We start from the raw sequence: 26,695 nt of genomic DNA on the forward strand, positions 1-26,695 counted from the left end.
ACACAATGACTGATAGCAATATCCTAGTTTACCAGTTCTGATTAAGTTGAAACAGAGGCAACCTTTTGCTTTTTATCTAGTTACAGAACATTTCAGTTCTGTTTATATTCCTGTTTTTTTCAAAACTACACTTTGAGAAGCCACGAGGCCCCTCAAAACTTCTTTCCTACTATGGACAAAGATAACTGCATTATATAAAAAACATGCTGAGACACCATCATCTGTGGTGTCCTGTAAGCCATCAAACAAATTCCTGTTTCCTCTCAAAATCATAAATATTTGTGTGTATATGAGAGATCTAGGCAATACAGACTTGCATTGATTTTTTTTTTTTTTGCACAGGGATATGCATTTCCACATACGAAAGTAGCAGCTCCTTGTAATAGGACAAATTTTTTGTATGAATTTTGTGGGAAGTGAAATTTCAGCAATGGAAAGATTTAGCTCTGTCACTTACCAGCATTCAAGCAGCAGAATGAATGCCACATACCAGTAATTCATGCCAAAAAGAGGAGATCTGCCAATTCACAGAAGAGGTTTTATGCAAAGGAAGTCTGCTAGAGGCAGAAAGAAGTGCTGGTTTTCATTACACTTAAAGTTTGTGTGCAGTCTTTGCCTTTGCTTTGTCTGTGTAAGAGGATTATGTGTGTGTTTTTTTTTTTTTTTTTTTTTTTTTTTTTTTTTTTTTTTTTTTTTTTTTTTGTGTGTGTGTGTGTGTGTGTGTTGGGGTTATGGGGTTTTTTAGTCATTTTGAGGAATTACAGGCTCTGAAAGCACTAGCTTTAGTAGTGTGGCATGGTTAGCACTTCAAGTGCTGTATCAATATGTGATTCATGCTCAGTTGGATGTTTTGCATGGGAACATCACCTGATCTTTGCTTGCATGAGATGCTGGTTTTCTAGATCCCTTTAGTTTAACCTTGATTGTGTTCTGTCTGTCAGTTCTCTTCAGCAGAAACTGGAAAATATCTAAAGCACATGGAAGTCTCTGCATTCTCAAAAATTAACTTTGGAAATTATACTCATCAATTTTAATAACCTTCACTTTTCTGAGAATCTTACAGATCAGTGTTTCTAATTTTAAAATTCCAACCTTTCTGTTGTCATCTGTATGTTATGAATCTGATTTGTCTTTTGTTTATTCATTTATGTGTGTGGACCAGTGTCAGCTCTGTTTTAAGAGACTTCACTGCTTTGTTCACAGTGGTATAAAATGTGGAGTTCTTGCCAGCCAGATTTGTCTCAAAAGCTGTCTATAAAACTGGATTGTTTTCCCACCCTGAGCTTGCTGCTCAGCTGCAGTACAGCCAATGCCCCAGCTGGTTAGCAAAAGAGCAGCCATGCAGTCTGGGGCTACCAATAACCTCCTCTAAATTCTGAAGTCAGGGATGCCAAGGGTTGTGGAAGCAGAAATATAAAAATTTAGATTTGAAGGCTGTGTAGGTTCAGATAGAAAAAAAAAAATTTAAGCATCTAATCAAAATACTGGGCATTGAAAAACCAGACATATTTTGGCATTTTTCCTCCCCCATCTGTTTCATTTTGGGTTGGTAATGTTAACATTTAAGTGCCTGATGAGTGTTCGTTTGTGTCTGCATGAAGCTGTTGCAGTTGGTTGTGAAGGCTTAGCTTGAATTCTGTGGGGTTTTTGTGTGTGTGAATGTAACTGTGACCATTGAAATGTGCTGAAATAAGGCAGTGATGGATTGTCTTGGAGTGAGGGGATTATCTTGGTCTTACCTTCCTGCTTGATTTCTGTTCTTTTGCTTTCCCTCGTGCACATGGCAGCATGCTCGTGGGGCTCTGCATGCACTGCAGGGAGCAGGTCACTGAGCTTTGCCAGGCACTTCGGTGGTCACTCAGCTTTACTGAGTGCTTTGTGCACAGCAGCAGGACTGAGTCGTGAGCAGTGAGGATGAGACCTGTCCACAATACAGCCCTTGGCCACTTTGGGAGGCGACTGTCCCGTGCTCTGTCTCAAGTCACAGCACTGTGTCCACCCAGGACACTGCTGATGCACCATGTGGCTCCTGTTTCCTGTAGTGCCACAAGTGCAGTCTGTGCAATTAGATTGCAGCTTGGATGTAGCTGCACCAGGCTCAGATACTATGGTAGCTTAAGTCCATAACCAAGACTGCTACATTTACTGAAACATTACAGTGATTAAATAAGCTCTGATGAGGGCTTGTTAGCACTAAGCTAGGCTGTCTTCACTTCGGGGCAGAAAGGTAATGTTTCTGAGAATTTTGGAGGTCTTGGGTGAAAAGGGCTTGTTTTCCTGTCTTACTGATTTTTTTTTTTGATTTTTTTTTTGGTGAAAAGTCTTTCCAACCCATTTACCCATTTCTTGTTTCCCCTAAATGGAGGAAAATCAAAGTAATAACTGCATTTACTTTAATGAAGGTACTCTTTGAATGAGCTTCCCTAAGATGAGAAATAAAATTGGTTCATTAACAGAAGCAAAGTTTTTCTTGTGAAAACCTGATGATATTATTTACTGCTGGCTCATAACAATCATGCCTTTTATTAGAGACAGACCTGCACTTCACACTAAAATATTTGTTTTTCACCTGTCAGTGCAATTTAAAATATGAGAAAAATTGGATTTTGGCAAGAGGAAGCATTAGTACAGTTGACTTGTAAACAAAAATTGCATGGATTATCTCTGTAGAATTCGTAATGTGCCAGTAGAGATCTTGAGTAATACAGAAGAAATTGTGCCTAAAAAAGATCTAACAAGTTAGAAATGAACTTGTTGGAATAATAATAAAAAATATTTTGCTGAAATTCATTTCCAGGAGAAATCATACGTAAAGCAGCCTGTGAATCTTTTATAGAATTATAAATACCATTAAAAGTCTTGAAATAAAAATTCTTCGTTTTAAAACTCAAAGTTTTACACAGTGTTCTGAGAGATCAAAGAGTAGCAATTACAAGGCTTTAACAAATATTTGCTGTTCCTTGTAAGGGAGAATATTTCAAGAAAATTTTCCCAAATGCCAATGTCACCTTATCAAGTTTTGAGAGGAAAAATTGGGTAGAAGAAGGACAGCACTAAATCCCTTATTTTTAAATATTCCCAGCCCTCACATCTCTCATTCTGAGGAAGGCAAGGTCAGCAGCAGCTCAGAGCACTGAACCAGGCTCTGTTGTGTGGTGCAGACATACCCATGCTTCCAGAGACAAGAAGCATTTTGTTAGTCATAGGAAAAAAATTCCCATTAAAATTAGTTGTAAATGTTGTTTTTGGCCCTCATTTCATCATATGTTTCATCATTTCATCAAAATCCTCTGGGAATAGATTGATATGTGAGTGTGTATGTTTGTAAGTATGTATTTTAGATATAGTAAATATATATATATAGGAAAACATGGGAGATTTTTTTATTTACTTTATGAGACATTGGTCAGATTTCTTTGAGAAGATAACATGTGCCTTGTGCTTACTTCGAAAATACACAGTGTGGTTCCTTCACCTTTTTCTTGGCAAACAAGTTGATTTAAGAAATTCCATCCTCCCCCTCCCCAATCCCCCCAATCTCTGTCCTGCTACAGTTTGCTGCTCCCTTAATTGTACTGGTACAACTGTTTGAATATCTGCACTTCAGACTCCATGACTAGAATAGCATGGGTTTGGAGGACAGATTGATATTTTTAGCTTGAATTGTTTCATTAATCTAATTTATAGTAAGACCCTATGTATTATCCTGGCTAATGGGCAGCAGAGGAGGAACATAAGAGGAACAGCAGGGATGAATGCCTGGGGAAATGACCTGTGAAACTCACTTTGTTGCCAGAGAAAATGTATGTGAACCTCAGCCTTGTTTTTTCCTTGCTGCTTGTCTGTCAACATGACTTGTGTTTCTGTTCTTCTTGGGCTTTTGTTGTGCTAGTGTTGAGGAATGCTGATTTACTCATTTGCTGAAGAGAGAACTGTAATTCTGGATGGATATCACAGTAATGCCAGGAGAGTGGTGTAGAGTTATGATAGTGCAGAGCTTGAATTGCTTCTCAAAATTACTACATCTTGTAAATGCTTTATTCTCCTTTCAGTGCTTTTGCTTACTAGTTACATTGTCTTTGCTAACTTTAAATTGATCTTTCTGCAAAATGAAGTAGGCGTTTATTGGTAAAATAAAGATTAACCTCACCATGACCTTGGATCTAGTAAGGAAAACAGAGATACTGGTCAAGTGCTGGTCTCTCTTGTCTGATGGGTGGGAAATAGTCTGGGAATTGCACAGACTTTAGTGTTTAGTCAAGCAAAAGGCCATTTTTGTTTGGGAAAATTGTGTGCATACTGCCTGTCTTCATGTCTTGGTGCTGCATGTGGCATCAAGTATAGAGCTTACAACAGCAGAAAATATGCAAATATCTGTAAAACTTTTTCTGTTTCATAGCAAAGTATGTTTACTTCTATGAGAGTTTAGTTTATGTATTTGTATTACTTGTGTGTCTCAGCGTAAATTAAACCATTTGTGTTGAATAAAATTTTACTTTGGATTTTATACAGCAAAGCAAGTCAGCACATGAGTGTTTTGCTACATCAAATTCTGTGTGAGAATCCTGTTTATTTCATTAGCTCAGTGTAGTGTCAGTTGGTGTTCAGAGATAATGCTGTTCTTTACATTGCACTCTGTTTGGGTACTGTGGTCAATATACCTGGTCAGATAGATCTTAGCTACTGCTCTCACATCTAAATTGGCATTGTTATAGCTTTTTAGCCTTCCCCTGGTAGTCTGGAGAAAATAAGGTACTGTAAGGAAGTTGCTTTCAAAAGTAGTGTTGGCCTTGTTCTGCTGGCAATGGAGTTTAAGGGAATTTCAGGTTGAAGAAGTGTTGCGATTATTATAGAATAATACAGCTACTTTCAAAAGTGGTTATTAATGCCAGGTGCCTCAGTTTCCCTGTCCCCACTCTGAAATGACTGTGTTCAGAATGTGTGCAACACCCACTCACTGGAAATCCTGGCCCCCTGAGATGTTTTAAGCTGGGCACTCAGCAATTGAGATGTTTCAAGGTGGGTGTTCAGACCGTGCATGGTCTGTTTCTATTGAAATTCTGATTCTCTACAATATAATGTACTTGGGTTTCTTTTCCATGGGATTGGCAGGAGCCTCCTGGGTCACTGACTTTGTTCCTATTTCAAATAGTCATAGCCTACAGGGAAATGGTTTGTAATACAAGACAAGGGTTTTTTCATCAGGCATAGTTTGTAACCTAGCAGACACCCTTGGCTCAACCAACTTTAGAGAAAAAAGAACCTAAGCAGAGAGAAACGGATAATTGAAGATTTTTTTTCCCATTACTTGCTGGATAAAGCGAATGTTTAAATCCAGACTGAAAAGCACAGCCCTTTCTTTTCTGAAATACAACCTCAGAAGACTTTATTAAGGTACAGGAAAATGCTTGACCTAAATTCAAGTGTTGCAGTTTAATTTGTAGTTTCTTAACAGAAGCCAAATAGAAAATAAGATGAAATTTTAGAAATCACTCACAAGTGATAGTTCTGGTGCTACTTGTGTTCTTGTTCTCTGTGCTGGTCTTTCCTTTTCTTTCCAAAGACTGCTAGTCCTGCCTCACACACTCCTCTCAATTTTTCTCCTCCTACTTAGATTTTTTTCCTTTGGTAGAATACTGGAAGCTCAGATTCCACTTCCTTCTTTGCTTGAGAGTACTTGAACTTGAACTCACTTTAACCGTCTTCCAGGAAAATGGCTTAGAGATGAGGTTGTTGAATATTGAAGAATGTCATGGAAATCCAGAATGGCTGAGGTTGGAAGGGACCTCTGGAGGTCATCTTGCCCAATCCCCTGCTCCAGCTGGCCCATCCATCTACTGTAGGTTTTTCTTTCTGTCACTCATGTAATTTCATTTTGTGAGATACACCTGCCTTTCACTGGGGTCTGTTATCTAGGTGAAAGTATTGGTCTCTAAAATCGTGCACACGTAGTCTCTGTGTGTGTAAAAATTTTCTATGCAAAAGGAGTGGCTTTGGGCACAGTGAGGGAAATATGGCTACAAATACTCTAAAGCTCAGTTAAAGCATTTTCTGAGAAATTGGAGGTTTCATTATGACTAGCTTCAGCAGTAAGTACCTTCTGACTATTACAAGGAGAGAAATTTTGTAATTACTGCCCCACATTCCCTTTTACTCCACCAGTTGCCATTCCCTGTGTAGTTGTTGCTCCTCTTACCAGCAGTGATTTTTCTTCTCTTACAAATTGCAGTGGTTATTGCCCTATCCAGACAGCTCCATGGAGATTTTTTGGGTATTCTGCTTTCAACCATTTGTCTATGTGAAGAAACCTGTGTTGAGGAGATGAATTTGATTTTCTCCAGTTTTTTGCTGTTCCTTTGTATATGGCTTCTCATTTATTTTACTTTAGAATTTTCTGTATTAACCTTCTTCTCTTTCTGCAGCCTAATAAGGAAAGTATGTTGCATGTCAGGAAAATGAGATTTTGAAAGAAATCTTTGATGAAAGCTTTCTGAGGAGCTGTCCATGTGTCTGCAGGAGAAAAACTGATGATGCACCCTCAGTGCTGCAGAAGCAATCAGTCTCCTGCTTAAGTTCCTCTTGGTCTGCATAGTCTGGAGTGCTGTGGCAAGCTTCACTCCTCTGTAGACAGAGAGGGGAAATGGGACAGTACTCTCCTACATGGGTCTGTGTCCTTTTACTGCTGAGCACCACTACTGTCTTCTCCAAGTGTGTTGTCAAGCTGTTCTTAAAGAGGGTGGGTTGGTTGGGAGTTTTATGACCAAAAGCCAATTATGGTTTCCAATTGAAATTTTATTAATTACAGCAAGCAAAGCAAAAGCAGTTTCAGCGCTGGGCGACAGGTGGGCTCTTCGTCCCACAAACCCGCCGCGCCGATCCGGGGTCTCTGGTGTCCTCTTATACAGTTCTGTTCCTTGTCGACGTGACTGTCCTCGATGTACTCTGCGCATGTCCATCCTGTGTTGCTAGGGTCTTGATTAGCCTTTCCTCAGATGCAGTTAATCATCGCAATTAGCGTGTCCCTGAAAATGTTTATCTCAACAGGAAGGGGTCAGTAAAGTTATACAATTTATCTATCTCTTGATTTAGTGAGCAGACATTCTTTATCTATCTCCCTTCATCCTTGATTTAGTGAACGGACATACCTTACTTATCTCCCTTCACTCCTTCTAGTGAACAAATGTACTTTATTACATCTATATCCCATCACCCTTCTAGTGAACAAATGTACTTTATTACAATCTATATCCCATCACCCTTCTAGTGAACAAATGTACTTTATTACAATCTATATCCCATCACCCTTCTAGTGAACAAATGTACTTTATTACATCTATATCCTATTACCCTTCTAGTGAATAAAACATCTATTTCCCTTCACCCTTCTAGTGAGCAAAGCATCTATATCCCTTCACCCAGATTTAGTGAACAAACACACTTTATCACAATCCCCCCTTTTTCTTTCAGGCTATTTTGTTTTGTTCATTAAATCGCTTTAGCTCTTGTCTGCTCCATCAAATAAACTTAACATGATAGTCATCTTAATTGTCAGCCTTAAACTAGTGGTCTCTCCTTTGTAATAACAGGTACGATTTTGGATAGGAGGGTCATTCCCACTCTTGGGGCATTTCCTGGACCATAACCTCTTGATTCCACTGATATCGGGGCGACCTCCTCCACAGTCTTTGTCTCCTCTGCCTCGCCCGTCGACTCGGTTGCTTCGAGCCACGGGGTGTACCATCTTCTCGGCAGCAAGAGTATTCTTCAGGAGGGGAGTTTTGCCCCCTTCGGGTTGTCTTTTGAATGTAAGTGTTCCAATTATGGTCTTTGACCTCTGGAACGTTACAATTGATGCTCTTTGCCCTTTTGCGGCACAGTCCTGCTATAATGTGCGCCACGAAAGGCACTGGTTCGTTTGAATGATAACAGTAAAGGTCCGGATTAACCCCTTCTGCAAAAATATTCCACCATTCATTAGATCCTAATATTAAGTTTCCAGTGGCCACCCTCTGGGCCAATGTCCAATTAGTTATTTCTCGTTGGAGAGACCAACAGGAATAACAAACTCCTTTTGGTGGGTACCCGTTATTACAATGGGTCCACCACCTGTCTTTACACACTAAGCATTGATAGCATACAAAGGATAACAGGTTCCCCTACAATATAAATCCGTACACTTTATTTGCACATCTTGTGCATATACATTCCCCTTATCATCCCTTCTAGCCCCAGGTAAATATTTTATTCTAAAGGTTCTATGCTTATGTTCCCTATCCATTAACCACTTCTCTTTTATTCCATAAGGTTAAACAATATATATATGTATCCTTTGTATGTTTCCCCAATGTCTGTATTTAAAAGATGTAGAAGTCAAGAGGACCAGAATCAGTCAGATTCAATCGGTGTCTTTCTCAAGTGGGGTTCCCCCCCCCTTTACGAGCCAGTTTAAGTTTCAAGTCTCCGGCTGGGCTCTTGACCTCCCACTCGTCCTTGGGTATAGGCCCTTTTATGCGGCTGGCATGAGTCCACCCTCTCTCTGCAGTTCGCACCGCTGTATTGGTGGTCAATAATACCAAGTACGGGCCATCCCACCGAGGTTGCAGAGTGGTTTCTTTCCACGTTTTTATAAGGATCCAATCTCCGGGCTTTACCTGGTGTAAGGTAATATCAAGAGGGGGACGCTGGATTAATTGTCCTTTTTTCCATAATTCTTGTCTGTATCTCATCAATTCATTAATATATGTTTGAATGATTTTGTCTGTAATTCCAGGGTGATCCTGTGGTATTCCAGCATCATAGGGCATTCCATATAACATCTCAAAAGGAGATATTCCTATATCAGCTCGAGGTTGGGCCCTAAGATTTAATAAGGCAAGGGGAATACACTTTATCCAAGAGAGCTTGGTTTCTATCGTTAACTTGGCTAATTGCTTCTTCAATTCCCCATTCATTCTTTCTACTCTTCCAGAACTTTGAGGATGCCAAGGGGTGTGTTCATCCCACCTTATTCCCAAAGCCTCAGCAAGGTTTTTGACTATCTTGGAGGTAAAGTGTGGTCCCTGATCAGAATCTATAACCTCAGTTACCCCGTACCTAGGTATTATTTGTTCCAACAAAATTTTAGACACCGTTTGCGCAGTTGCTCTAGTGGTAGGGAAAGCTTCAACATAATGGGTTAGGTGGTCTACTATAACTAGTACATATTTATATCTTCCTACTTTAGGGAATTCAGTAAAGTCTATTTGAATTTTAGAAAATGGTCTGGTAGCTAAAGGTCTCCCCCCCAATGGCAATTTTCTTTGTACTGATCTGTTAACTCTCAAGCAGGTGGGGCATCCCTGGGTAATGTGCTTAGCTAAGTCGTGCAGTCCGATACACATGTATTTGGTGGCAAAATGGTCTATCAAAGCCTGGCTTCCCCAGTGTGTTTGTTTATGTAACCTGGTTAGCACTCGAGTAGCTATTGATTTAGATAACACCTCTCGCCCATCTGCTAAGTGCCACTTCCCTTCTGCGTTCTTTGAAATACCCATCCGGGTCAATTTCTGTTCTTCTTGTGTCGTAAATAATAGGGCCGAGGAATCCTGTCTGGGCTCCTCTTGTTCTTTCTGAGTTACAATTAACTCTTTAAATGCTGCCTGTTTGGCCTCTTGATCAGCAGCGTTATTCCCTCTGGTTTTAAAATCCACTCCCCTTTGATGTCCTCTGAGATGTACCACTGCTACCCTTTTTGGCTTACGTAGAGCTACTAACACCTTCTTTATTAATTCTTGATGCACCAAATCTTTCCCCTGTGAGTTTACTAGCCCTCTTTCTTCCCAGATTTTTCCAAAAGTATGTATTATTCCATAGCTATATTTGGAGTCTGTGTATATTGTTCCTTCCTTCCCTTGTAATCTGTTTAGGGCCTGCAATACAGCATATAGTTCGCAGGCTTGGGCTGACCAGGTGCCACTCAGGGGTCCTGATTCTAACACTTTAAGGGTTTTCCCGTCTATCACAGCATATCCCGACTTCCTTTTGCCTTCCACTACTCTGGAGGACCCATCTACAAAAATCCTTTCTCCCTCTTCTAATTCTTCTTCCTCTAAGTCAGGCCTAATTTTGTTTGTTCTTCTATAGTCTGGAGACAATTATGTACTAATTTTGTGTCATCTGGTTCCCCATACAAAAATTGTGCAGGATTTTGCAAGCTGGTAGTTTCTAAAGTCAGATTGGGGGCTTCTAGTAAGATACTTTCATACTTTAAGAGCCGAGTATCCGATATCCATTTCTCAGCCTTTGTTGGAGTACATTCCTAACATTGTGGGGAGATAGTACTTTAAGATTGCTATTGAAAGTGATTTTTTTAGCTTCCCCTACCAGGAGGGCACATCCTACTATTGCCTGTAAGCAAGTGGGCCATCCCCGGCTCACAGGATCTAATAACTTTGACAAGTATCCCACCGGCTTCTTTTTCCCTGCCCAATCTTGGGTTAGGACCCCATAAGCTGTACCATTATCTATGTTGACAAACAGATAAAAGGGTCTTTTTAAGTCTGGTAGGCTTAGGACCGGAGCGTTAACGAGATCCTCCCGTAGCCTCTGTAGTTTTCCCTTATCTTCCTCACTCCATTTTAATAACCCGTCTGTGCTAAGTTTCTGGTACAGGAACTTTACCTTGCTACTATAGTTCTCAATCCATTGCCTACAGTACCCTACTAACCCCAGCAATTGTCTGATCTGCTTCTTATTCCCCGGAGTTGGTAAGGATAATATTCCTTTTATTCTTTCCGGATCTATCTTTTTTTCCCCCTTACTGATATAATGGCCCAAATATCTCACTTCTTCTTCTACAAACTGTAATTTCGTTTTTGATACTTTAAGTCCTTTCAATCCCAAAAAATTTAACAATTTAATGCTTTCTTTTCTGACTTTTTCTTCCTCTTTTCCTGCAATCAATAAATCATCCACATATTGGATTAATGTTATTTCAGGGTGGGGTTGATATTCTTGCAGGAGTTGCTCCAGGGCCTGCCCAAATAGATTGGGTGACTCCGTGAAGCCCTGGGGAAGAACTCGCCACCTTAATTGTTGTTTTCTATTGGTATCAGGATCCTCCCATTCAAAGGCAAAGTAATCTCTACATGATTCGTCCAGGGGGCAGGCCCAAAAGGCATCTTTTAGGTCAATCACACTATACCATAAATTATCAGGTCCCAGTTTGCTCAGTAGGGTATATGGATTCGCTACCACCGGGAACCGGGAAACCGTTCGCTTATTGATTTCCCTTAAATCATGGACTAGTCTGTATGTCCCATCCGGTTTTTTTACTGGTAAGATGGGAGTGTTAAATGGGGACATGCAGGGTTCTAGCAATCCCCTGTTTATTAATCTTTCTACTTCAGGCTTTAATCCTCTCCTACCTTCCAAGGATATAGGGTACTGTTTTAATTTTATCGGGATCTCAGGGTTTTTAATTTTGACCATAAAGGGAGGTATCTTTAATTGTCCTGCACTTTCAGGTGTATACCAAACTTCAGGATTTATTTCTTGTTCATCTTCTACTCTAAGAGGACAGAGTCTTATTTTCAGTTCTTTTCCCTTAACTTCCAAATTTATTCCCAATTCAATTATCAAGTCTCGTCCCAATAGATTAAATTCAGCTTCGGGTACTATCAAAAAATCCCCCACCCCCAGTTTGGATTCTGCTTCTATTAAAATGTCTTTAGCCACCCCGGCTTTGAACGGAATCCCACTCGCTCCCACAACGAGGGCTGTTTCCCGTGATGAATTACACCCGGGAGGCAGACTCTGTAAGGTGGACCTTTCAGCCCCCGAATCCACCAGAAACTCTACCTCCTTAGCTTGGGGACCTAGTTTTAATTTTATCAAGGGCTCTGGATGTTTCGGGGTCCCCAATATGTAGAGCCCCTGACTCCCCTAATCTTCTTTAAACATTTTTTCATCCTGTATCCTGACTCTGCAGTCTCTTTTAAAGTGTCCCCGTTTACCACAATAGAAGCAAGTCTTTTCTTCTTTCTTCTCTACCGGTCCCCCTTGCTTTGGGGGTGGTCTCCGGGTTCTCTCCCCCTTACCCTGCCTATCCGATTCTCTACTTTCCCTGACTGCAGCCACCATCATTCTAACTTGTCTCTTATGACCCTCTTCTTCCCTCCTAACATATACCCTCTGTGCTTCTCTTAATAGCTCATCCAAACCTCTATCTTGCCAATCTTCCAATTTTTCAAGTTTCTTCCGAATATCCTCCCATGATTTTGCTACAAAATGTGTTTTTAGTAATGCTTGTCCTAACGGTGTTTCAGGGTCTAGGCCCGAATACAACTGCAGATTTTTTCGTAATCTCTCCAGCCATTCCGTGGGGGTTTCATCTTTCTTTTGTCTTTCATTGAATGCTTTATTAATATTTTGGCCTCTTGGAACAGCCTCTCTAATACCCTGGATGATAATAGTCCTAAGGTCTTGCATGTGTCCTCTATGGTTTTGGTCTTGATGATTCCAGAGAGGATTCTGTAAGGGCCATTTGGTATCGGCTAAGGGCCCCTGGACATGCTGGGCGTCCCAAATGCGCATCCCAGCACGTCTGATCATATTCTTTTCCTCTGCGGTAAATAATATGTTCAGAATGGACTGCAACTCCTCCCATGTGTATATGTTAGGTCCTAGGAATTGATCCACTCTTTCTGCTACCCCTAAAGGGTCTTCCAGGATGTTTCCCATCTCTCTTTTAAAATCCCGTACGTCACCTGAGTTAAGAGGTACGGATATAAATCCCATCTGTGGTTGGGGACCCCCCATCGGCATTTCCCTTAAGGGAAATAGGTTATGTTGCCGGGTTTTGCTACGTGTTTGCGGTCCCTGCTCCAGTTCCTCCTGCTCACTTTGCTCGGGGTGAGGCGGAGGGGGAGCCAGTGGTGACGGGGGTATATAAGGTGGGGGTCCCATGGGAATTTCTTCCTCTTTTCGAGCCTTATGTTCCTTAGATCTTTTTTCCTCTGAAAGTTTGAAAATAGCGACCCCTGGTGTCGTCAGCCAAACTGCCGCATAGTCACTTTCCTCCTGACTGAAAGGGGTTTTGGAGTTCACCCAAAAGTTCAATAACTGCTGTACCCTATCATCAGCTGACCCATACATCGGCCAACACACATCTTTTGATATTTTCTGCCCTCCCCAAACCTTTACACAATAATGTATCATTTTAGACTTATCTTTCTCCCTTATCCCGGGATAATGTTCCCAATTCTCCAGCATGAATCCTAGCGGGGAGTTCCTAAGTACTGGAGGGGGCTTTATGGGTGGAGGGGGCTTGCTTTTCCCCTGTCCCATCTTCCGGAGTGCCTTCTTTTCACACGTATTCACTCGCTTCCCCTGGTTCGTGGCTCACGCCCTCGCGGGCAATGAGAAACGCACTACTGAGGGTCCGCTCTCACTTGGGAAATCCGGCTGCCGGTTTCCCTCTCACGCACACATCATACGTCACACTCCGGGATTCCCGACCCCGACCGAACGGATTCCCCTGCTCAACGGGCAGTACTCACGCGCTCCTGCGTCTTCGTCCGGACTCCTGTGCACAGAATTTATAGGGTCGACCGGTCTTTTCCCTGCCTTTGCTTTGAATTTCGGATCGTCGGTGGGAGTGGGGTGAAGACCGGGAGCCAAGGCCACCTATTATTGTAGGTGGGGCGCCTCCTCAAGCCCCTCACGAGTCCACCAGCATTCCCATCCGAGTCACGGCACCAAATTGTTACCAATTTATGACCAAAAGCCAATTATGGTTTCCAATTGAAATTTTATTAATTACAGCAAGCAAAGCAAAAGCAGTTTCAGCGCTGGGCGACAGGTGGGCTCTTCGTCCCACAAACCCGCCGCGCCGATCCGGGGTCTCTGGTGTCCTCTTATACAGTTCTGTTCCTTGTCGACGTGACTGTCCTCGATGTACTCTGCGCATGTCCATCCTGTGTTGCTAGGGTCTTGATTAGCCTTTCCTCAGATGCAGTTAATCATCGCAATTAGCGTGTCCCTGAAAATGTTTATCTCAACAGGAAGGGGTCAGTAAAGTTATACAATTTATCTATCTCTTGATTTAGTGAGCAGACATTCTTTATCTATCTCCCTTCATCCTTGATTTAGTGAACGGACATACCTTACTTATCTCCCTTCACTCCTTCTAGTGAACAAATGTACTTTATTACATCTATATCCCATCACCCTTCTAGTGAACAAATGTACTTTATTACAATCTATATCCCATCACCCTTCTAGTGAACAAATGTACTTTATTACAATCTATATCCCATCACCCTTCTAGTGAACAAATGTACTTTATTACATCTATATCCTATTACCCTTCTAGTGAATAAAACATCTATTTCCCTTCACCCTTCTAGTGAGCAAAGCATCTATATCCCTTCACCCAGATTTAGTGAACAAACACACTTTATCACAATGCACCCTCAGTGCTGCAGAAGCAATCAGTCTCCTGCTTAAGTTCCTCTTGGTCTGCATAGTCTGGAGTGCTGTGGCAAGCTTCACTCCTCTGTAGACAGAGAGGGGAAATGGGACAGTACTCTCCTACATGGGTCTGTGTCCTTTTACTGCTGAGCACCACTACTGTCTTCTCCAAGTGTGTTGTCAAGCTGTTCTTAAAGAGGGTGGGTTGGTTGGGAGTTTTTTCAAGATCTACTGTCCAACGTGAATTATCAACAGTTTTGAGTAGACCAGAGCTGGGAGTGCAGAGGATAGTCTTAACACTTTCGGATCTGTAAATGAAGGACTTACTAAACATGACAGCAAAAATACTTAGCTTTATCTTGAATTGGGAGTGTATTTTCTCCTCCAAAAGATGGAACTAAGTCAGGGAGTCAGAGAGCTTGTGTTCCTCTGCTGTCAGCAGTAACTTGAAACCTGCTGGCAAAGAGTGCATTTTATCTGCTGCTGGGGCATATGAAGACAACTGCCTACTACCGCTGTTGCTAATGGCTGAAGTGATGGATGGTTTTGTTATGAGTGTTTTAGAAGTCTGAAACCTACTGTCAAATTTTCTGGGCAATGGTATATCACTCCTCTTCTGCCTTGAATCGTGGGAAAATCAGCATGTAGCTTGAATTTCAAAACCAAGTAATACATAGTGCCAGAGGTAGAACTGACATGTCCTGCTTTCTTCAAACTGAAATTTTGACTTTTGTTAGCCAATACTATAAAGGTATGAAAATATATATGTATTCATCTTAATCCACATTGTCTGTGCTTAAGCATTCATTCTAAGTGCATTTGTATTTGTAAGTTTGGAGCCTTCCTGTAATTTCATGGTATTCCAGACGATTTTGTGTTTAAGATAGTCTGCAGTAGAAGTGAATGCATATTTGGATTGGTATGTACTGGCTGCAGGACAGCTGTAATACCCTAAATAACAAATACTGATGTGCTAACTTTTGCACAGAAAGAGGTAGTTGTGAAAAATCTTTGGAAATTTTGCTAACTTGTGGATGTATAAGGAAACTAGAGTGAATGTGAACTTAGATGTTAGGAAATGCAAGTTTTGGATAAATTTTAGGTGAGTGTTACTATAGGATGTATTAAATCAATGCTGACTTGACTCTATTCTGTTGTTGCAATTTCTGTTCTAACACTGTGGGTTCATGATACATAAATTAGTCCTGACTGATTATGGTTTAAATCAGCATTAAGGCACCTAAGTGTGATTGATCTCTTCAGAAGTGAGAAATTGAACCCTTGCTAGTCACTTTATGCAATTTTGTTCTTTAATATTTAGGGAGACTTTTCAGAATAATATCCCTGTTTCCATTATAATAAGAGATCATGAAGTTGTGCGAGCTGGTATTTATAATTGCAAACTGCATATTCAGCCAGCTAATTTTAACATGATGCACATGGACCTTTGAAAATGAAATTATGGCCTTGAACTGAGTTTTCTGTGAGTAAAAAAATTAATATTGCAAAATGTATAATCTCTGAGTGGTGAGGGAAATGACTTGTGAAGAAATGCTTACTAAACTCAACATATTTAGCCTTGATAACAAAGAGACTACAATATGCACTTCAGTGGTGTTTTGTGGCAGTAGCTAAAAGCATATGCAGAGAGTTTGGAATGCATTCCTTAGATATGAATTAGAAATAAGATTAGGATAACTTTTGATTAGATAACAGAAAGGCACTCATCCAGCACTTGCAAAGTGTTTGATTTTGGTGTTAAGCTAGGTTGTTGGCCTGCAGAGTGCAAGGTTTGAGTACTTTGGAGAGTTGTCTGACTTTGTAGCTGGAGTCTGGCTGGAGGATATTCAGCAGTCAGTGTGCTCATGGTCTGCTGGAAAAGAGTCAGTGCCATGAATCTCTTTACCACGGATCTCCACTGTCACCCTCACATATGAAACAAAAGCAGCAGCAGGGCTTGCAGAGAGAATAACAGACAGTGCCTTTTCAATCTTTCAAAAGCCTGACGTAATTATTAAATTTTAATAATTTTTGATACTGCAGTGCTGTTAAACTGGTGGTTGGGATTTGTGAAAATGAGTTGTGGGATGGTATTGAGGAGAGAAAAGTATTTTCTAATTTCTTATTCCTTACGTCAGTCAGCTGGCGTGTTCTGATTAGTCTATGGTGGAGTCTGTTGTAAAGAAACCTTGAAGGTGCTGGGATCCCTGCCCTCGTGAGCTGTAGAACTTTACACCTCCATACAGTCACCCAGTTTCTTACCATGTGCACCCAAACTCTGCCCTGAATCTGCTCCTGACTAGGGAGGGGCAGAAATGCTCTTGGCTCTTCAGGGGAAGGGAAAGCAGAGGAGCCTTGCACAGCAGGTTATTCTGTGTGTAATGTAGAACAATGAGAGTTTTTAAAAGGCAAATAAAACAGCTTGTAATGTAAGTTTCCTTTTTAATCTTGTTTAAGAGATGGGGAGGTAAGTGACTGGGAATAACACAGGAGATTTCTTCTTCGCTCTCAGCACCCTGTGGATTGAACCTCAGACAGAAAATGGACTCTAGTATCTGTCAATGAGCAGGAATAGGGTATGGACGACAACTGACCTGTACACAGTCCTTCAGATCTATCTGTATGTCCATAGTGCCTCCAAGGGCAGGATATGACTGTGTGTTAGTGACATGTTCAGCAATTTCCCAGAATTTGTAACCTATGTGAAAGAGCAGCAACAGGCAAACAGCAGTGAACAGTACTGAGACTTAAAGCAGGCTGGTGGATAGGTAGAGCAGTCAGTACAGGAAGAATATAGAGCAGGATGTATTTGGAGATAATGTCCTTCTTGCCGAGCTGTGTTCCACCTCTTGGAGCTTTATTTTAGTACATCTCTTAAAGTTGAATGCAACATTATTACTTTTCATCTAAAGCTATTTTTTAACTATTAGGAAAGACAGCATTTGTACAGCTCTCTTGCTATTTAAGGATGCACTTCTTTTCCCCTAAAAAAAAATTTAAAATATTTAGGCCACTGTAGTTTCTTTATGTTGTGGATATGATTCATTTTGGCCATGGGAGGAGAATGACAGTTATTTGCTACACAGACTTTTCCTGTGATTCATGGAGTGTCCTTTGTGTCAGCCTTGAAGGAGGCACTTCATATGCTTCCTAGCAGGAAGGAAAAATAGTATGATCATAGTTACCAGATAGGGGGTGGGAGGGAAGGGAAAGGGGAGAGGGAAATGCTCATTATTCAGAAGAAAGTTGCAGGAATGCCAAGATACTGTCTTGCAGTATCCATTCATTTACTTAATGAAAAATGGATACATACAAGCCTATATATAATTAAGGGAAACGTCAGGACTGTAATTGCCATGTTCACAAAATAGCATAGCTTATTATGTAACTTCTTTTCTGTAAATATATCTTAGCACTTTTCCTTTGTCTCCTTGATCCATCACTGTTTCAATATGGTGTGATGTTTCTGTCTCTGAGCAGTGTTTCAGATTTTGCTCCCAAACTGATGGCCATATACCATTGTGTCAGCTTTCTGCAGAGACATATTTTTGTGTTCTAACATAATAATATAGTTAGCAAGTTAAGCTTGCCGAATCAGAAGACATTTTCCTTTCTTCACACACAAAAAAAATAATTTAAAAAGCTGTACTACAATTTTCTTCCTAAAAGTAGCAGCACAGATTGGCTACTTAAGTGCTTTTAAAGATTGCTCCGTCAAGTGACAGCCCCTAATGCTGCCTGGCAGACTTCGGGGCTCTTTCACATACAGAATCTAGCTGCTTCCTGCTGCTTTCTCAACACCTGGAAACTGCAGGATAGGAATAAATGGGAGTAGCAGAAGTGGAAACTTCGGTTTCCTAGCTTCCTGATTTCCTGCATGGATTCAGGGGTTGTGCCTGGCTGTCTTCCCACAACTGGCTGCATTTGATGTGGTACATGCAGCTGTGTCAGGAATATACAGCTGTGGCTGTTCAGCCTTGCAGCATCTACAGACTATCCTTACCTAAGCAGATGCACAGCAGTGTTAGAATGGGAAAGCAGAGGTGTAGTTAGAGATGAAAGGTGTGGAATTAGGAGGAATGCAGAAGAGAATAAAAGTGGATATGAATTACTAATCACATGACCTGAGTTAATTGATTTTCCCTGGCAATTAGAGTTTTACTGCTTGAATCATCAGTGCTATTCATTCTTCCATTATTTCCCGTGTTATAAAATGCTGGCTCTGTTTTGATTTTCCTGTAGCTGTGTTTATTGGGGATAAGGGGTCTAATTATAGCTGTGAACTATACTGTACTGAGAGGGCATTTAAGTTTCTTCTGAACTATTTCTGAGGCAATGTGATGAGTCATGAAATATAACTTTTGCAGAAAATATCCTGATTGCCTAATGACTAGGTGTTGGTAGATGAAATTACACATACTCTCTCTTGTTCACATGGAACCAGCGAAGTGTCTTTCTGAGTAAGCTGTTTGTTCAAGTTACTCAAGAAATGTCAAAGATTACAGTTGCAAAATGGGGAGGGGGAAAAGTGTATGTTTGAGTAGCTTGGAAACATCTGAGACTTACAAATGCATTAGATATTCACGGCATGAATACTTACAAATAAAATATTTGTAAAGAATAAATGCTGCCTGAAAATAATACAGTCAATTACCCAGGTTCCTCAAATTTTATTTTGCAGATGATGAAGAAGATGTTAACAATATGGAAAAAGTCATGTTAGAATATGCTACAATGGACAGAGAACTTAATCATTATATAAAAGCATTTGAAGAAACGATAAATCAGGTAAATTATCTCTTCTCGTTAAGTTATGAAAACATATCCTTATTTAAACAATATCTTTTAAAAGACACAAATGTTCCATTTAAACAATACACAATTGGAAAGACAGCTCTTCAGCAGGTATAAAATACTGAAGTTGCCGAGTACAACTATTAATTTTTTTTCCCAGCTTGTTACAGGGTGGCAGAGATTTTAACTTCTCCCCACCAAACCGGCACCCTTGCGAGTATGGGATGAGTAGTGCTTTGGGAATGATTGAGGACACTATAGTTAAGGCACCCTACTCTCAGGTGATACCACCTCATGTATTGTGGAAGATGGAGGTGCAGATGCAGCTGATTTGACGAGCAAACTGATGGCTGTGGCTGCAGAGAACCGATGCTTTAAAACCTGCGTCCCATTGTCTTCCTGCCACCTGACTTCGCTAGTGCGTGTAAAGGGTGAGCTGGCAGATTGCTCGCTCTGTGAACCAGGGCCTCGCTCTGCCCCTGGACGAAGGACGGACAAAGGACGGCCGAACTCCGGGCGCGGCGGCGCCGCTGCCAGTGACCGCCAGGGGCCGCCGCTCCCGCGCTCTGCCCGGCGCGTTCCCGGCCCCGGCGCGTTCCCGGCCCCGGCGCGTTCCCGGCCCCGGCGCGTTCCCGGCCCCGGCGCGTTCCCGGCCCCGGCGCGTTCCCGGCCCGGCGGGAGCGAGCGGCGGCTCCGCGGCAGAGCCGAGCCGGGGAGGGGCCGGTCCAGGGCGGCCGAGCTTCAGCTTCAGGCCACGTCGTGCCGGGATAACTCAACTTCCCGAGTGACCTGTTCTAGTGTGTGTCTGCAGAGTCTTTCTTCTCTGTGTCCGTTTTCTATGGATTTATCTAGAAAAGCAAAAGCACATCCCTGATTTCCCTTCAAGGTGGGAAATCTGTGTTTCAAAATGTTAAGTTAGCAGAGCTTTTCAATTAAACCTGCTTTTGCTATTATTTTGCTATTGCTTTTTGTTCTTTTAAAAACAGTAAAAGGAGAGCAAAGCAATCAATTTCCACTAGTTTTGTTGAGATGGTTTTTCTGTTGTAGAAAGGTTTTCCTTTAATTTTTTTAAATCATCTGATCAGATGCTTAACTGAAAAAACTGCATTCAGATAATTAAATATACATGTTTAAGAAGAGTTCAAAACTATGCCTACATTAGCAAGTGTTGGACAGCAGTAAATACAGGCACTGTTCCCCATGTAGTCTTTAAATATACATTTCACTTCAGATGTCACCGTAATTGCAGACCTCCTAGTTTATATTGGATGGTTCAGAACCTTTTGCTTTTATTTGGACTATTCATGATTTTTAAAACTTTCCTAGTGGATTGTAACATAGTCTTCATTGTTATAGACGAATGATGTATATCCAGACTTGAGCGAAACACGGTTTATATTTTGATTACAAACCAGTTAATAATTGATGCCTTATTGTTATGGTAGAAATTTCAAGTAATTTTCAACAATGACTTTTGAACTTCTTTCATTATTTCCATTTATCAGCAAAACACTTTTTTTTTTCAAGCTTAGGACTATAAAAAGCAACTCTGTGCCTTCACCAACAAAGCACTCAAGTCCTGTTTACTTCAGATGCATCACTCATGATATTTTAAGTTGGGCAGAGGTGTAACTGCTTCGCTGAAGTGAAGGTATTTTTGTTGGTTTTGGCAAAGCAGTGATACATTTGTGATTTTTAGGATTGAATTCAGCAGTATCTCTTGTGTGCATATCTGTGCTGGTATGCAAAAAAATATACCTGGAAGGGTTGGTTTTCCATTCCCCCCGTTTTTTTTCCTCTAATGCAGCTTCTTTGTGTCATTAAAACAAGCTCATTTCCTGTTATTTCTGTCCTAAGGTTTTAAAAATGCAGCTCCAAGGTATTTAACATGTTTTAGAGTCTGCATGGATTATAAATTTGGTAATGGCTAATCTGTTACCCTCTAGCCACACTTCTCCTGTCTCTGCTTCCTATTTCACTCTAGGGAATTGTCTGTCCTTTCCCCTGCCAGCATCCTGAACAAACCTTTGTGAAAGAACAGAGTTACAATCTGTTCTCAGAAAAATAACAGCTCATGCTTTATTTTGGAGGCTAGCTGCATACCATGCCTCTGGAACTGCACTGCCCATCTCCAGTTACCTGTCAGAGACAGCTTAAAATCTGCTTCTGGGAAACAGATACTGTTGCTGAATTTAGGACTGCACCTGGAAGTAGCTGTAGAATGGCTTGAGTTTAAAATAGCCTCCACTGACTTGCTCCTTGGTTTCATCTGAATTCCTTACCTGAGGGCTTTCTCTGGGGAGTTGCAGCACATCATTAATTTTCACAAGCAGACTGTTCTTCATAGACAGGATTTGACTCCAGCTGTAAAACACATTTTATCTGATTATTTTATAAGTTTGTATGTTGATGATTTTTCTGGTGTAGTTTCCTCATACAGCAGTGAATCTGAAAGTATATTGTTGCTTGTGTTTCACCTTCTAACCAGCTGCTTCTAGTGAAATGTCCAGCTGGAATTTAGCAAGATAAGGAGACAGTGGCAGTTAAAATTCCTGATACGTTATTTTATTATGTATATCTCTAAGTTGCATTGACAAAAAGATGATATTGTACAACCAAAGGATTGTAATGTAAATAACTTGAAACTAGCATGAGATACAGTCACCTGTTTTCTCAGTCAGTTTTTTTGTTGATTTAGACTGCAGTAGGTGGAATGCAGAAGGTGAGACATACCAGCATCCTCTTCTGGTTGAATCAGCAGCCTGTTGAGCAAGAAGTGAGCAATTGAATCACAGTGTTTCCAACAATAGGCTGTGGGAAATCCTTTGTCTGTCCTGTGCCACTGGATTTTCTTGTACCTGTGTAATGACTGGACTTCTGCTGCTGCTTCTTCTTTCATTTTTCATGGGTATTTTTAAAAGAAATTAGCCAATATTCAGGTCTTTATCATGCAAAGTCCAGAGAGCACTCTTATTTTTGGTGTAACAACGAAAGACTGATGGGGCTGCAGTATCTCTTGCAGAAATTTTTATACTCTTGAAATGGACCCAAATGATTGGAACCCAGGCTCAAGTGTTCCCTGCTCTGACAGAGCTCTCAAGTGGCCAGAATGCCAGTGTATTTTGTTGTCCAAATATGGATTCTTTGACCCAGTGTGCAGGAAGACAATCTGCACACATAGTCAAGATACTTGATTTTATTTCTTGCCTGTGCAGAGAACGGGTTCTAGATGGTGAATCCATGAAATGAACATGTCTTCAGTATGCCAGATGCTCATTTTTATACACTGTGAGCAATAAAAAATTGGCATTTCCCATATGTGTAACAACCTAAGTGTATAGTCATTGGCTTTGCATCTTCTTGTCTGCATGTAAAGACCCAGTGCACATTCAATTTACTGTGCATGCTGTCTGAGGAAGTGGCTTATGTGAGCAGGGGGTGGTCATAGCCTATGAACAGGTGTTTTGCTGAATTTACTTAAAGAACACAATGTTCAAGCAAAGTTATACTTGGCATTGTAGTCTGATTCATTGTGTCCTCCTGTTCTTGCCTCTTGGTTCCTGTAGGTTTAGCTTTCCTGGACTTTTTCATAGTACTTAATTTCAACAGTTGTGCCTGTTCCTTCACTCCCACTCATCACTCCTGGTTAGCAGGGATGGTGGTGGTGGATCACTCTCTCAGCTTTTCAAGCATTTGGTTTCTTAGGGACTGTAAAAGCTGGGGGTAAGTTTTCTGAAGTCCCCAGACTTCTCTAGATAAAATGAATTGCAAGGTATTGTAGATCAAAGTAGAGAACAAGACAAAACTAACTTCTAATGTTACATTATTCCCACCTCTCTTTTCTTCTGTTTTAGGGGAAGAACCTGGGCTATTTTGTTTCTTTTGCAGGTAACAGGAAATTGTTGAATGTGGTAATGGCATCTCTGGCAAGGATTGCTTAGTGCTTCCTTTTACAAGTTATTTCTTTGCCAAACATCACTTTCTCATGCTTGATTCATGAGAATCAAATCTGAGCACTGTGACAGGATGAAATCCGAATCTTAGTGAGGTGGAAGAAACACACAGAAGGCATATTTAAGAAAAAAAACTAAGAGAAGGAAGCATGAAAATGAGAAGAGGCAGTCACAAAGGGAAAGAACATGGTCTTGGGAAGTCTTGAGATCATGTAGACATATGGGGAAAAGATACTGGTTTGAAAGAGGGCAAGGAAGAAGGTGGTGTTGAGCTGAAGAAAAGATGGAAATATTAGATGTTGCATTGGTGCTTGGGTTTTATCCTTACTTCTGTTAAAGCTTTGCCATGTTGTTCTTGGTGAATCATGTCTATCACTGTGTAAATGGCTGCTGACATCTTTGTTTCCTGATTATCCTGCATAGAAACTGATTTGAGCAATTATAATTGTAATTTAATTCAAAGTTTATTATAGTTTGAACCCAGGAAGCAAAATTAAAATGTTCTTTGTTGGATTTTGTCTGTAAAACTACTACATACATCTGATGTAAGTGTATGTCTCGAGAGAATTTGAAGTCTGGATGTGTTGGTCATTTATGCCTGTGTGACTTCACAGCTTGTCAAGCGTTCATTCTTCCTTTGCAAAGATCCTTGTACGAGAGTGATTTTGTCTCTACAGGATATATAGGAACTACATATGGAATTGTTTTGTATTTTTGATAATACTTCCCTTAAGGCTAGTAAGGTCATTGGAGTGTGAATAGGAGGAGATGTTTGTTCACTGGGTCAGTGATTGAGAGCAGATTACTTTGTATTGGGGTCTGTTATCTTAGTGGCAAATTGTGTAAGTTGTTATCCTGCAGAGGGGTAATTCCCTTCAGTGATGTAGGTCGTATTCCAAGTGTGCAGCTTGTGAGTGATCTAAGAGCCTCTGCAGAAAAGTAGAGAATCCTGTTTTGAACTGCTGTACAGTTGAATCCACGGTCTCTGATTTGCAACCTGTGTGGCAGAATTCTAGTTTCCTCACTTAAGACTCATAATATAATGCTGTACTGATTTGGATGGTCTTCCTTGATTTCATAAAAATGAAAGGGACTTAACATCTTTGTTAACCAGCCTCTGCCAGTGTAGCTTTGTAGGCCAGGAGTCCTGTTGGAGAAAGTTCTGCCAGTATGTCCGAGCTGTCTCTTTTGACTAAACAAACTAAAGCACCCAAACACTTCTGCAATGGCAGCTCCACTTGCAGTGTGGTCTTTGAAGGAACAGCAAGGTGAAGCAGAGGATGTGATTCCAGCCACCACCCATCCTCATTGGCGCAGCTATGGCAACAGAATTAATGTGATGACCAAGTTCAGTGTATGTGGCAAGTGCCAGCATGGTCATCAGTGACTGCTGCTGCCTGTTAGAGATAGGGCTGTGCTTAATAATAAGATGGTCATTTCGTTTTCTGTAGGAATAAGTACCAGGAAGACTGTGAATCCCAAGGGATTCATATGTTTTAGCTGATTCAGGACTCTCTGACAGTGACTGGCACTGTGATACCCATTACATTGAAACAGTTTTGACATGGAACTTTCTAGTTTCATGGAATAAATGGCCTTGTTTGGTGCTGACACTTAATAAGCACTTTGCTCTTCTTTTTCCCTCTTGCTACGCTACATGACTACTGCATGTCATGACAACATGTTGTAGGGCAAAATCCACTGATGATATCCATATCTGGAACTGTAACCTTCACTGTACAGCTGAGCTCAGAGCATTTCCTCTGACATCAGTGTTTCTTGATTCTGAAATATTGTCTGCTAGCCAGGAAAATTTTGGGACCTTCTTTTCATCAAAAAGGTCCTTTACTGCACAGAAATTGCTCAGGAAAGTCTTTGTGAAGTACCAGAAAAATGGGTTTAGACCTGATGCCTTAAGAAGGCTGATGTGGAACAGAGCTAAAAGAATAAAGGAGGTATTTATTAAAAGGCCTTAAAGGATACACCTTGGGCAGAACAAGAGCCTGGCCAAGGCTACGCCCAAGATGGACCCAAAATGGTCACAAAAATGGATGACTGGTCATGATGTTTCACACTTTTATAAGTTTTGGTCCATTTGCATGTTGGAGTTAATTGTCCAGGTTATGAAGTCTCATTATTTTTTCATCCCATCCTTCAGGTTTTTTTCTCTTCAGCTCTCCGTTATTTATACTTTTGGGCCTGAAGCTTGTAAAGGTTGTCCTTGGTCTCAAGCTGGAAAAGGAATTGTTTTGACTACCTGCCCTGTGAAAAGAGCTGACTAACACTTAATACGAAGCTCAGAGCTACACATCTAGGCAACTCAGAAATCTGAAAAATATGAAAGCTAAAACTTAAGGATCAGAATGGATATATCTTTTCTTGGGCTGGCAGGGAGAATAAAAGAACTCTTGTAGTCTTTTGCTGCATTTACCTTGACTCTCTAATTTTAAAAGCAAGTGATTCTATCTTGAAATTCACTCAGAGCATACTGAAGTGCACCATCAGCAGCAACAAGTCAAAACCCTGGTGAAAGATTTGGTACCAATGCCAGTGTCTTTGGAGATGTTTGGAGAACTTGCTTCATCTTTAGAGGGGTTTTTAGCAATGGATGTCCTCCTGGCCATTATTTTGGTGCCTTGAATTCTAATTGGAATTCCTCTTTAGTGCTTGTTTACTTGCTATCTACTAATAAAGCCACTTCAGACTGATCATTCATCTTACAGAATAAGCAAAATGTGGACATTGGATTAAATCCTTATAATTGCTTGGGCAGGATAGTAGATGAAATTAATATGTGAGTCTATAATTATGCCTCTGCACCCATATCTATATAATGCCACAGGACTTATTAAAACTTTTAGAGGCAGGTTTATTTCTAGCATTAGCTAGCTATGGAGTTTTTTAACATTTTAAACTTTCTTCAGTACAATTTCTTTGATATAATTTCTAATTTATAGTATATTTTTGCTGTGTCCTACTGCCATCTCCAAATAGTAATTCAAACAATACAGCACTGTTGTAGGCGTGTGCTCTGCTTCCTGCAGAAACTGGAGCAAAGATGCATTTCAACACATTTTTAGCATTTACTCTATAATATTTGCTTTATTTTTTTGTGTGTCTCTGTGTGTGTTGGGCTAAGCATTTGATGGAAGACGCTTTTTTATTTTTCGAGAATTAGTGATTTATGTGTGTAGTTCTCTACAGTAATATGTTAGAGTCAACATTTGGTGAGCTGCAATTAAAATATTTTTTTTAGCGACCATCATATGAAAAAGTAGGAATAGTGTTTTATTTTATGTTGGTTATATAGCACATCCCCAGTACTGTGTCTTAGTGTCTCCTAGCAAGCATAAAAATGTGTCCTGCTTTTTGGAGAATAAACCCTGGAAATTCTTGCATATGGACATAGGTTTATATGACTTCACTGTGGTTGCTTACATTGGTCAAGCTAAACATTTTCCTAAATATTTGCAGTGTCAATACCGTAGTTGCTGAAA

The 26,695-nt window shown here is 40.7% G+C and overlaps 1 protein-coding gene across 2 annotated transcripts in view; it reads left to right on the top strand.

Moving 5' to 3' along the window:
* The window catches only part of NSMCE2 (NSE2 (MMS21) homolog, SMC5-SMC6 complex SUMO ligase), a 134,489-nt gene that overhangs the window by 15,115 nt on the left and 92,679 nt on the right, over window positions 1-26,695 (top strand). For both annotated transcript variants that reach the window (XM_066335966.1, XM_066335976.1), the window contains one exon: window positions 19,133-19,239. In XM_066335966.1, coding sequence (XP_066192063.1) covers window positions 19,133-19,239 — 107 coding nt within the window. The remainder of the gene's footprint in view (window positions 1-19,132; window positions 19,240-26,695) is intronic.

Source organism: Sylvia atricapilla, chromosome 1 (genome assembly GCF_009819655.1).
Source record: "Sylvia atricapilla isolate bSylAtr1 chromosome 1, bSylAtr1.pri, whole genome shotgun sequence".
Classification (NCBI taxonomy): Eukaryota; Metazoa; Chordata; class Aves; order Passeriformes; family Sylviidae; genus Sylvia; species Sylvia atricapilla.